The sequence below is a fragment of the Punctularia strigosozonata genome (genome assembly GCF_000264995.1).
Source record: "Punctularia strigosozonata HHB-11173 SS5 unplaced genomic scaffold PUNSTscaffold_1, whole genome shotgun sequence".
NCBI lineage: Eukaryota > Fungi > Basidiomycota > Agaricomycetes > Corticiales > Punctulariaceae > Punctularia > Punctularia strigosozonata.
Window position 1 is genome coordinate 718,372 of NW_006767433.1, and position 12,288 is coordinate 730,659.

The following is a 12,288-nucleotide window of genomic DNA, read 5'->3' on the forward strand; positions in this document are numbered from 1 at the left end:
GGCGACGCAGAGCCGCCACTGGGCTCCGTCCCAGTTGCTTTGTCATCGGAAGCTATGCGTGGGAGCTTCTTCCGGAGCTGGGCAAGGAGTCTGATCATCCGCAACGACAACGACGCTAGCTGAGCCGCAGCGCTGATTACCACTTTGACTTACACTTAGGGCACCATCGTGCACAAACTTGCCATTGACCTGCAAGTATGGAGCACAGGTCAGTCTCTGTGCGTGCTCCGGAGCTGAATCGCATGCTAACTTGGTCAACTACGCTCGTCAGAGTCCCTCACTGCGGCACTTGTTCTTGTCTGCCTGGCGCAGACGTTCATGACCGGGACGAAGTCGTTGCAGCACTTTCTCCCCAGCGCGTTCAACTACTCGAAGATCTTGAGCGGGAACTCGAGGAACTGCAGAACGGAGCGACGCGCGTTCGCCAGGCCTTGCTTTCCCTTCGCACAGAACACAACCGGTCGCTACCTGTCAATACCCTTCCTACCGAGATACTCTCCGAAATTATGGTCCTTGCTCACTACATCCCACACCTCTACTCGCAATGGTCTCCAGCGTGCGCTCAGGTCTGCACGCTCTGGCGACACGTTGCCTTGGCTGAGACTCCTTCTCTATGGAGCTGTCTAAATGTGTACGACCGTCCGAAGCTTGCTCAGGCTTTATGCAAGCGCTTCCCGACAATTCCTCTTCGCATCGATTACAGCAGATCACTGTATGGGCAGTCAGACAAGCCCCATGCCCCTGCTCACGTGCTCGAGGAGATCATCCTCAAGAATCCCTCCCGAATATTGTCACTCATTGTTTACCCTTCCTATGAAGACAGTATACGAGCATTGAAATGTTTCCAGAATTATGCGCCCGCTCTGGAAAAGCTCGACCTGATTTGTTATTCTGACAGAATACATGTCTCTCCGGGCCAGGAGACGCTCATGAACTGTCTACGCCGGGTTCGCGCCCCAAATCTCCGAAGTCTGACCCTGGATGCCATACCCGCTGATGAACATGTCTGGAATGTCCGCTGGTTCACGTCCTTCAGCCTGAGGCTCCTGAGTATCTCGCAGAGCGCCACCATGCAGCACCCTCAGGCCGGAACCGCATCGCTTCTCAAGGACATCCTGGACGTCCTCGAAGCATGCCCTCTTCTAGAAGTGTTATCGTTGGAAGGCCAGCTCCCCCAGGAGGAGCTTCCGAGTGCGCCCTCCACGCCCCCCAGTCGAAGAGTACATCTTCCCATGCTTCGCGACATCTCGTTCGGCGATACCACAATCGACTGCGTCGCAACGCTGTTCCGGTATCTGCAGCCTGCCTGTCCTGCCACGCTCCGGTGGGATGTCGATGCCACACGTACCACTCATTTCCCCCACATTTGGCACCTCATCCGGCCGCACTGCGCGTCCTCCGAAGTCGACTTGCACGTCGGACAACTTTGCTTCCGGATCATCTGTCCGGTGACCCCAGGACGACAGTGGCCACGCACCGCCATACAGTTCAACGATATGAAACAGCTTCCCGACGCTATCCGCGTCTTTCTCGCGCAACTCAACGTCACCGGGCTCGAACTCGAGGGCCTTGACGATGACCCGTACCCCTCAGAGGTCTTGCAAGCGATCCTGTCCAGTTGCCCCAATGTGCGGAACTTGGAGTTATCGGGCTCGGCGGGAAGCGTCCTCGACGCAATGAGAGATTGGGACGAGTCCGACGGCCACGACGGCCTGCTCCTTCCGCACCTTACTGACCTGCGGCTCGTCATGTGGCGCTCCGCCGCCAGTGAGGCAATGCCGATCCCGTGGTACGGCGAATGTCGAGCCCAGCTGGCGGCAAGGCGCCAATACGCGCTCAGAACGGGCCGCAATATGTCGCCGCGGACGCTGACCTTGGTGCACTGTCGCGGAATAGAGCACGCGGAGATCGAATGGCTGAAAGGCATCGTCCCGGAAGTTCGTGTCATACCAGCTGAGTGAGTGGCATCTTCATCGAACGTGCCGAACTGGCTGAAGCCCAACTACCGACCGGTGTTAATAGCTGAAAGGGGGATCTGATGGTGCGGACGACCTCACTACCAAGGCGGCTTGCCTTCGTCTCTTCGTCTCGCGCGGTCCGTATCACACGCAAAAATCTAACATGATAGTTATCGAGAGTGATCTGTGATTAAGTGCTTCTCAATAGGTAGGTAGAAATGTGCGCACGTGCCGTGAGTTACATAGCATATGTTGGTAACCGTGTATAGTAGTTAACAATGGATCCGAAGTGGAAATGAACATATGTGTCGGATGCTTGGGATTGGCCATCAACTGTGGCCAGCATCGTTGAAGAGCAAGGCGCTCATGCTGCTGGTGTACGTGACGCAACGCGACACGTCCGGCTCCGCTGTGATCCTTTCCGGATCGTCCACTCACCACATTCCAGGGCCCAGCAGGAGATCCGTGTCCCATCGGGCAGTGCCCAGTGACGATGAGTATCTGACGCCTTCGGATGATGAGTAGAATGTTACGTTGGTTCATTGTTTTGCTGTTTCTTCCTTGTTTACTTGTATAATATCCTTCGGTAGCAGCGATATTGGAATTCCGACTCCCCCCGTTATTACTTAGAGGAAGGAGTTGGTTTTTCCGTACCCGCCTCCGTCACAGTGACATCACAGTGACCTCCGCCAAAACGTGATGAAAGCGTGATACTGTGCACCCACCCCTAATGCAACATCGCCCCCTAATGCAACATCGACACAGATCCCTCTCCCGTTCCTTTCCTGCTCAGCCGTTTGTCTCGGAAAAAAATCCATGTACTCTCATACATCTATAAATACTGTATGTAAGAGATGAAGTAGGAGCGAGGCTTGGTTCGGGCTACAGAAAAACATTAGGACTGCTCGAGTGAGTTGATGCAACATGTCGCGAGTACTCCACGGCCCCGCTTCGCTGGATCGGTAACGCAAAATTCATGGAAATATTTTTTAGTACTAAATAGCTTGTATCCTATTTGCTACACCATCCCGATTTGCGATTGCTGTAGTAATGCTGCTGTAGGAGGATGTTCAACACAAAGGACGGTGTTGGCGTGACGGATGAGTTCAAACTCCGCCTGCGTTGATTGGCCTGAGCCGCTTGAGCCCTGCGTTGCGCTGCAGCCTGTCCTAGTTCGGCACCTCGGCAATTCGTGACCGCGTGTGATGATCTCGCAACTTTAGCTGGTGCTCACTTCGTCTCGCCGGCATCTCGCTGGCAGAGTTGAGGCCTAACCAAAATATTTGAGACGCCGAGTGACATATCTATAGCATTCTGGCTATCTACTACCAAAATTTCGGACAATTTTGAGGTGATTTGAGGGAGATATAACCCTAATGCAACACGCGTTGCATTAGGGGTGGATGCACAGTACAGTGATGGTTTCACGCGACGCGTCCAGCGGTACCAGTCGTCTTCTTTTTCATTGACTGTATTACCGTTTCATTCTGTTCTCGTCACAGCTCTCGCGGCAATCTATCAGGTCTATCGGGATAGGGCGCGTTGTACGGCTGCTAACTTACGCAGCAAGTCCGTCATGTCAGACGCGTCGTAGGTGGTCTATGCAGATCTCACACACCTGAATGCGTACTCAATTTCTCGTTGGATTCAGCACGCCGAACTGTCCCTCCTCTGCCCATCCTTTACCTTTTACCTGCCAGGAAGAACGCCAGAGACTTCTTTCCGTGTTCTCTCCTGCACGCATACACCAATACACGCGGCTCGAGCGTGAGCCCGAACGGAATCGAATCGCCCTCTTGAATCTTCGCCTCGAGCATAACACCTCATTACCAGTCAACCGCCTCCCACCCGAGATCTTGTCCTACATAATGGTCGAAGCTGAGAGCGTTGAGGATTTTCATGATTGGCCGGCCGGGTGGAATGTGTCGATACGGACTCCAGCCTGCGTCCAAGTCTGTGCGTTGTGGCGAGAAGTGGCACTGAATACTCCGAGGCTGTGGACCAATTTGGACCTGAGGTGCCCTACTGCATTGGCCTTTTGCGGTCGTTCTTCGAACGCGCGTCTGCGGATCTCGTACACACCAAACTCCAGACCCCGGGCGACCGAAGCTTTCAACGAGCTTATCCTCAAACAGTCACACCGCTTATCCGCGCTACGCGTCAAAGGAACCCAAAGTGTTCTCCATGAGACCCTGAAGCAGCTCCAGGAGAATACACCTGTCCTCGAAACACTCCATATCGTGCGGCCTGTGGAATACAAGGGATCGAAGTTGAAACGAGCCTTCGTCCAATGTCTGCACAAGCTCCACACGCCAAATTTGCGTAGGCTGTGCATGCACGGTATCAGTCATCATTCGCGATGGAGGTCCCCATGGCTCAGATCGCTCAACCTTAGGCGCCTGGAGATGAATTGCGCGCCATGGGGCGAACCGAACGCAAAACCTCCAATTTTGGACGATCTACTCGACACCCTCCAATCATTTCCCCTCCTTGAGCGTCTGTCAATCACTGACAGCCTCCCTGTGGCTATCCCTCCCCAAATACCCTCGGCCATGCCACTCCGAACGGTTCATCTACCAGCGCTTCGTGACGTTACCTGCCATGGCACCATCCCGGGATGCATCACGCTTCTCAGGCACCTGCGTTTTCCTGGGCGTGTTCAACTGCGGGTCGACTGCACAGAAGGAGATATAGCACATTTGCCTCATCTCTGGCCCCTCGTCAAGCCGCATTGTGAGCTGTCTGATGTCAGCGTAGAGATTACGCCAGGCTCCGTTTACGCGTTCTTCGGTACGGCTGGCACCTATATGCTCTTTGAATGTTTCTTCACGGACGGAATGGACATCGTATTCGAAGAATTAGCATCCTCCTGCTTTCCGACGCCGGAGATCTCCAAGCTCACCTTGTGCGCGGACTTACCGGACCGATATCGTGTCTCACGAAACTTGATGCAGGCGGTACTCTCCAACTGCCAGAATGTTCGGCATCTCTCCCTGCGGTGTATGCAGATGACCGTCTCCGTCCTTGATGCGCTGCAATTCGAACACAAACAAGCAGGCCACGTCAAGCTCCTCCCAAAACTGACCCACCTTTCCATCCGCTTGGAGAGTCGTAACATCCGTCGATGGTTCGGCCCATGTCGCGCGGAACTTGCACGGAGGCAGGCCGCATCTCCTCAAGAATGCGTACCCTTCCAAAGCCTCCACATAGATGGGCGAGAACACGTGAACGAGACGAAGATTCGTTGGCTGAAACGTCTGTTGCCGGCATCGCCCGACGCCTTGGTTGTACAGGACTGAGTACGTGCACGTTGCTGTACGTATGATGATAGGCCAATGACAGGTTTCAAAAATGTCGCACAAGCATCGTATGCGTGCTGCCGAAGCTCTCAGAGCCGTGGTGGACATAGCAGGCGCATTTATCCCTGATGTCGTGTTTCTTCGATATAACTACTTAAGTTTAATCAGTGCCGGTCAAAGACTCTATCCTGTATACTATCCCATACCTACTACTAGCAGTACCGTTTTCGCGCCCATAGGTAAGTGGTCGCGAGCAGCACCTTGTATTCGGTCGCTGGGAATCGATCAGGACCGCTCCACGGCCTTGCCATGTCAGACGCTCAGTGAATATTCACATTTCAACGTCGTTGCAGCGGTTTGAGCTTATCTGAGTGCTGGCGTGGCCGAGGACGCATGGGCTCAGGATCAGCCGATGTGGTCAGCACTCCGGAGTAAAATATACATTGCTGTGGTGCCGAAGCATAGTCTCCCCTAGTTTGGCTCTGACAGGCTGTGTGGGCGAGAGCGCAAAGAAGCGGTCGATAAGACGGAGTAAGCGCGCATATATTCACCAGCTCGACCACGACTCAGGGCAGCCAGCGCGTCCGAAGACATGCGAACGTCGCGGACCACCGTGACGGAGGGCGTCGCGGATCGACGTCGACTCTCATGGCCCTGCTTGCTCTTGGGTCTTGCCAGCTTCCGTCGGTCTCTGCGCTTGTCTTCCATGCCTCCCGAGCGGCCGACCACGTCTCCAGAGCCTCTCCTCGAGACCGGGGTATCTCGCACCGGGGCCGCCGGGAACGCCGGAGCCGTCGACCATGGCGAAGAACAAGGCGGGGTGGCGCCTGATTCACAATCGCCGCAACGAACGTCACCGCTTTCAACCTCTGCCCCCGCCACTCTCCCGCACACGATGCTCGCGACGACGGCAACCGTCCGTCCTTCGTCGTCCGACCTCAGTTTCTTCTCCAAGCCCAAGTTCGCCAAGGCCGTCGCGTCCACCTCGACCTCCACCGTGGTCACGCGCGTCGTCCCCGTTCAGCGACCGAAGCCGCCAAAGGGTCACCCCCATGCTCATTCCCCGGCCTCGCGCGGCTCCTCCGTGTCCTCCCTCTCCTCCCTCTCGTCATCCGAGAGCGATGCCTCGCGCGCCCGGTCGGCTGGCCCTGCCGTCACCAAGAAGCGCAAATTGCTCGAGCACGAGCCCGAGCTCGAACGCGTCGAGCCTTCCGCGACCAAGCCGAAGAAACCGCGCCAGATAAAGGAGGGCACACGATTAGGACGTCCACCCAAAGCTCTGAAGAGTATCCCCCGACCCCCTTCGCCTGGACGGATCTACAGGAGCGACCGGTCGCGCTCCACATCTACTTTCCCGGTGGTCGAAGCTCCTATACCGCGACGATGTTGGATAGAGGAAAGCGGGGAGATGGGACAAGAGCTTCTCAGTTCCGCCAAGGCAGTCAGAGGGCTCATGAAGTCGTATAAAGCATGTACGTCCTCGACATCGTCCTCCGAAAAATTGCGAGACTCACGGTTGATCGCGCCGCAGACTTTCACCCGGATCCTAAGAACCCTAAGAGGTTCGAGCCGGATCCGGATAATCCACCTATGGTGACGCTGGAGATGCCGAACAACGGTGCAGTAGAAGAGTGGGTACACCCCCCCTACCTAAGATGGATTCGTCTCAGTGGCTTTTCTCCAGATTCCTACTTCTCCAACCTAAAGATCCAGATCACTATAATCCGATTTTCGACCTCCGTAAAACGCTCGAGACCATCATAGAATGTACGTATGTCTCCCAGATGACCGTCGGGGGCATAGCGCTAAACAAGCATATTCTTCTTTAGCCTACTTAACACCAGCCCAGCAATCATTATTTGGGACCTTACACGACAGCCTCTCTCGCCCAAATACAGATCCTGACGATGACGATATACCTGTCCCTGGCTTGTCGCGATCTCCATCACCAGCCTCAAATGCCACGCCATCCCGCTCCTCCCCACCACATTCCCGCGTGTCGTCCAGCTCCTCACTCTCCTCACTCACATCCATCTCTTCAACCTCCTCATCGCTTTCCTCACTCAGCTCCATATCCGTCACGTCCTCCGCTTTCGAAGCCGATCCCAACGTCGATTATCTAGCTAAGTTGCGGCACGCGCAAAACACCAAGGACGGCGCGACGTACGTGGCCACCCTGCGAGACATCAACCGCATCCTGCGCTCGTTCAAATACCCGCGCCCACCACCCGACTACGACATCTTCGACGACTTGCCGACGAACATCTTCATGGATTCCGTCAAGTCCTGGACGCCCAGCGGGCTCCCGAAGCCGGTCGCGCTGCGCATCATCGAGGAGACGTACCAGCGCGCGGTCGGCCCCCAGATCCCGTCGCTCAGGAAGTACGAAGCGTTCAGCAGCCACGTCTACGGCGAGCTCATGCCCAGCTTCATCTCGGACATCGTCGCCGCGACGCACCTCGGCCCGGACAGCCTCTTCGTCGACCTCGGCGCCGGCGTCGGCAACGTCGTGCTCCAGGCGGCGCTCCAGACGGGCTGCCGCGCGTACGGCATCGAGATCATGCCCGCGCCGGCGCGCATCGCGCGCGCGCAGCTGGAGCAGTTCAGGCTGCGGTGCAAGATGTGGGGCGTGAGCGCGGGCGAGGTGGAGATGGAGGAGGGAGATATGCTCAAGAGCGCGCGGGTGAGCGAGCTGTTGAGCCAGGCGGACGTGGTGCTGGTGAACAATAAGGTGTTCGCCGAGGAACGTGAGTGGACCCTTATTGTGGCCGATCCTCCCCCGGTTTCCTGACGGTGTTTCTAATTTTTTTTCCTTTTTCCTTTTGAAAAGTGAACGAGGCGCTGCGGCCGAAGTTCTTGGACCTGAAGGAAGGCGCCATCCTCGTCTCCTTGAAGCCGTTCGTCTCGTCCCTCAACGCGCGCCTGACGGAACGCAACGTGGACGACATCTCGACCATCTTTGACGTCACCGAGCGCCCGTACCACTCTGGCAGCGTGAGCTGGGGGAGCGGCGGTGGCAGCTACTACCTGCATAGGGTCGACCGCGCGGGGTACGCCAGCATCCGAGAGCGCTTCGAAAAGTCGCGGAGCGCGAGGAGCAGTCGCAGCAGGCGATGAGAGCGTTTGTCGTCCAGCGCTATGGGGGCTTTTGAGGATGTGGTGGTCGTCGTGTTCTGGTATCCTCGATTCACGCTTGAGGGACTCGCTTTAGAGGCACTCACACTCGATACCCATCATCATCTCTATTCATTAACATATCATGACGGTCCCGCGCACGCATTCTGCTGTCGATGTGCATGCTTCAACAGGATTATTTCATCCTCTATTCACTTCTCTCATATCTTTATCCTTGCTTAACTGTAACCGCTCTGTCGTTGCTCTGTCGCCTCGCCGATTGGCTCCCCAGTTGCAGCCCATATCTCTTCTGTTTTCTGTGTTCATATCTGTGTCCGCTTATCTACCAGCGTTGCCCCTTTACACGTTGGGGTGCATAATTTCCTCGGTGTCTCCCGCAGTAGTAGTAGTAGCCCAAGCAGTAGCAAAGCGTTTCATCCATCACTTGCTGTTGTCTCCTCTCGATCGTCGTGTTGCTGGGCAAATATCCGTACACACAAGCAAGCAAGCGAAATACGGCTCAACCCAAGAAGTGCTCGCTCATGCACAGCGTTCAGTAGTTTCCTCCCCACCATCTCTTCACTCTCTCTCCTCCCCACTCCTCGTACTCCGCCCTGGTGACGCCGACGGTCTTGAACTCGTCCGTCTTTGCGTACGCGGCCATGCCCTTCCACGCGTCCAGCGCCGGGTCGGCCGCGCGCACGATCTCAAGTGGCATCTCGGGCGGGAGGATCGGCCGGAGAGAGGCGTGGAGGCGGGGAACCAAACCCGGGAGCTGGGACGGCGATCCGGTAACGAACACGTTCTGACGGGGGAGGGGTGTCAGTCGGCACTGGAGCGCCGCAGAATTTGGCATCTAGATTAGGTACCTTGACGAGCCGGCCTTTCTCGGCCTCGGAGAACCGCGAGAGCACGTTCTGCAGAACTTCGCCCAGCCCTGCCGAGTCTACGCCTGCCATGCTTGGGGAGAACCATGCCTCGGGAACACGCCATCGCTCCGTGTTGAGGTGTATCCGGTACTTCCCTGCAGCGCGAGCTTTAGTCTTACGTCTCTTTGGGCGAGACGGGAAACATACCGATGAGATCTCCCTCTTCATAAACAGGCTTGAACGCGGTGATAAGCGCGGACCGGCGGTTGGTAATCGAGGCGAGGGTATCTTCTACGGTGAAGAGTGGATCATGCTCGAGCAGCTTTGCCTCGACTTCTTGCAGCCGAATGAGATCGTCTTCCTCGTCCGACGACTCAACTTCGGCATTCTGCAGGGATCGTTGATCACTAGAAATAGTCAGGTTATTCCAAGACCACGCACAATCTTTCGATAAATCGCCCAATCCGCATCGTCGGCGCCGAATGTGTCCTCTGATGCATTGCATCAACTGCAGATCGGGTAGCAGGCGGAAGGCGATCTCACCTCCGCCGACTTTGCGCTTCTTCCTGCCAACCTTCTCTTCTGCGGCAAGATTCGCGATGCTCTTCATCCTCGCTTGCGCCGCTGCACTCTTCCTGTCGGTGAGCTCGAGCCTTCTCCTCGCACGGCCCTTCATCTTCGTCACAATCGCCTGTAGTGCAGGTCAGCCAGCACGGAGTGCACGGTTGAATATGGTAGAGACGAACGGCGTGGTCTCGCTTCAGTTTATCGGCCCAACCCGTCAGGTCTCTTTCGCGCTCGTCCCGCTCCCGCTGCTCATCGGCCAGGCGCTCCTCCCGCTCGCGTTCCTTCTCTCGCTTTGCCCGTTGGCGGGCGTCGTACCCTGCCTTCATGAGTTTCTGTTTTCTCTTCTCCTTGATCTGGTCTTCGTCGAGCTGAGAATGCCTTAGTTTGTGCGAACATACAGTCAACATGAAGCAATCCCTACCTCGGCATCAGGTACGTCCACTAATGGGAACGACGGTATTTCTTCCTCCATCTCCTCGCCATTCTCGGCAGTCACCTCCTTCTTTCGGCTTCGCTTCAGATCCCCCTCGAGCTTCTTGATCGTCTGTTCAAAGTGGGCGTCGTCATCGAAGCCTTCGGCTGACAAGGTGTTCTGATGCAGGTCAGGTTGAGTAGATAGCGAGAAGCATCGGTGCCCGCCTACCTGCCAATCTTTCTTGCTTTCCTGCGCACGACGTTCACGCAGGTTTAGCAAATTCTGCAGGTCGGCTTCTTTTTGCACCAACTACGTAGAATTCGGTCATGCATACGAGAACGGGACAAACTCTGGTGAGCACTGACCTTCTCCAAACGCGTTTTCGCAGCAATCTCCTGCAGTTTCTTGCCCTGTTCTCGGCGCCGCTCCGCGATCCTTGCGAGCTCTTCCTCAGACTTCTCCTCCTGTACGGCCACCGTGAAAGGAAACTGGATGACGCGTTCCACCATCGGAGAGCGAAGCTTCAATGGATCCTTGAGGGTGCGGAGAAGCGCCGGATAGTCTGTCGAGAATTCGCAGAATTCACGAAGCATCCACTATGAGACACGCTGTGAGCGATGGGTAACAGGGGAAGCGATGGCGTGACGACGTACATTGGCCTGAGACGAGGTGAGACGGGTGGGGAAGGTGGGGTATTTGAGTTGCAAGAGCTTGAGCAAGTAATCCGTGGCTTGACTCGCTCCCCAGGGAATTCTGTAGCCACAGGACCTCTCGTCAGCGTCAGTAAAGCTTGGGAACATCCCTACTTGCCTTTGAGCATGGCTGAGGATCCCTTTACCTTGAAGGATGGGAATGACACTGGTACTTGCTGTGTTGAATGAAACAGCAATGCCATCGGCCCGGAAAGGGGTGGGCGGGGATGGAATATTGTTCTTGTAAAAGGACATCATTGCGTCCACACAGTATGCGAGAGACGGAACGGAATAGAGCTCGAACATGAGTTCGGACGTCACTACATGATATTCAGCATCATGTTCACGGGTGAGGCAGGATGGACGTACATGCCCTTGAATGCAACGGAGAGCACAAGCGCTCCGTCATCAACACGGGATGGGCGATGGTGTCGGCATCGATACCAAGGTGGATGAACGCATGGTCCAATGCATTCTCCTACTTCTCCGTAGATGTCTTCGGAGTGAGAACGCGACAAACGTTCATGAGATATAGGTGGACTCACCAATGCGTCGAAGTTAAGCAATACGTCCCCCTCCCAAGGCGTTTTCGCCTGGGCTTTCGCTGTGCTCTCCACCTCCACCGCGTCACCGAACAGGAGCACCGGCCTGTTGAACTTGCGCTCTTTGTACTTTGCCACCACATTCGGTCCGCTAAACGGGGTTTCCGCGGTGCAGAAGCCGTAGCGCAGAGTCGTCGAGCCGTTGTCGATGACTAGTGGTGTTCCCTTCCCTCGATATTCGTCGTATGACTGAGGAGTTATGGGTACTGGCGCCGGCGCCGTTGGTGGTGTATACACGTCTCCGGCTTCCATCGTCGAGTATAGTTCCCGTCAAAGAGCAATCCCAGAAGGTCAAGCCAAAGTCTTGGGAACCGCGAAATGAGACCAGGACCTTTTGTAGTGAACGATGTCCTTGAACCCCGTGAACTCTTGCGGTTCTCGCTCTCAAATTAGCGCTGCCGGTATGTGGACTGCACGTTACATCAAACGACCACGTTCAAGACCGGTATAGTACTGCTTTCCACATCACCCATCGTTCAACAAGCTATGTAGTTCTGCGCATCATGTCGACCGGCCACCGCGTCCCCCAGTTAGACCCAAGGTTTCTTTCCCAGCCTAACCTGCTCGCCACTGATGGAGAGTGTCACTGTACCTGCAATGAGTCTCCTTCGGCTTGCCGTCTCTAGATCGTCCCAAGCATCTGATTGGTGATTGAATGTCACCTCGGCGGTACATAATGCCGATTAAGTGAGTCATCAGTTCGTGGAGACTACTAAAAAGCTCGGCGAAGCGCACGACAATTCGACGATCTCTTTCTTCGGCAGTTGTCGCC

The 12,288-nt window shown here is 55.8% G+C and overlaps 3 protein-coding genes across 3 annotated transcripts; 2 read left to right on the forward strand and 1 right to left on the reverse strand.

The window, feature by feature from the left end:
• Positions 1–197: 197 nt before the first annotated feature.
• On the forward strand, positions 198–1,961 carry PUNSTDRAFT_129013 (uncharacterized protein; the record flags this gene model as incomplete). The annotated part of the gene is made up of 2 exons (XM_007378181.1): positions 198–208; positions 272–1,961. 2 exons carry the CDS (start codon positions 198–200, stop codon positions 1,959–1,961), a joined length of 1,701 nt encoding a protein of 566 aa, XP_007378243.1.
• Positions 1,962–5,699: 3,738 nt separating this feature from the next.
• On the forward strand, positions 5,700–8,827 carry PUNSTDRAFT_94330 (DOT1-domain-containing protein). Its single transcript, XM_007378182.1, has 5 exons — positions 5,700–6,729; positions 6,789–6,888; positions 6,942–7,024; positions 7,087–8,004; positions 8,088–8,827. Exons 1-5 carry the CDS (start codon positions 5,850–5,852, stop codon positions 8,372–8,374), a joined length of 2,268 nt encoding a protein of 755 aa, XP_007378244.1. The 5' UTR covers positions 5,700–5,849; the 3' UTR covers positions 8,375–8,827.
• Positions 8,828–8,924: 97 nt separating this feature from the next.
• On the reverse strand, positions 8,925–11,768 carry PUNSTDRAFT_109578 (actin-like ATPase domain-containing protein; the record flags this gene model as incomplete). Its single annotated transcript, XM_007378183.1, has 13 exons — positions 8,925–9,176; positions 9,241–9,395; positions 9,448–9,628; positions 9,682–9,731; positions 9,784–9,931; positions 9,987–10,175; positions 10,229–10,399; positions 10,451–10,531; positions 10,588–10,818; positions 10,876–10,975; positions 11,033–11,234; positions 11,284–11,392; positions 11,460–11,768. 13 exons carry the CDS (start codon positions 11,766–11,768, stop codon positions 8,925–8,927), a joined length of 2,178 nt encoding a protein of 725 aa, XP_007378245.1.
• Between the last annotated feature and the right edge of the window lie 520 nt (positions 11,769–12,288).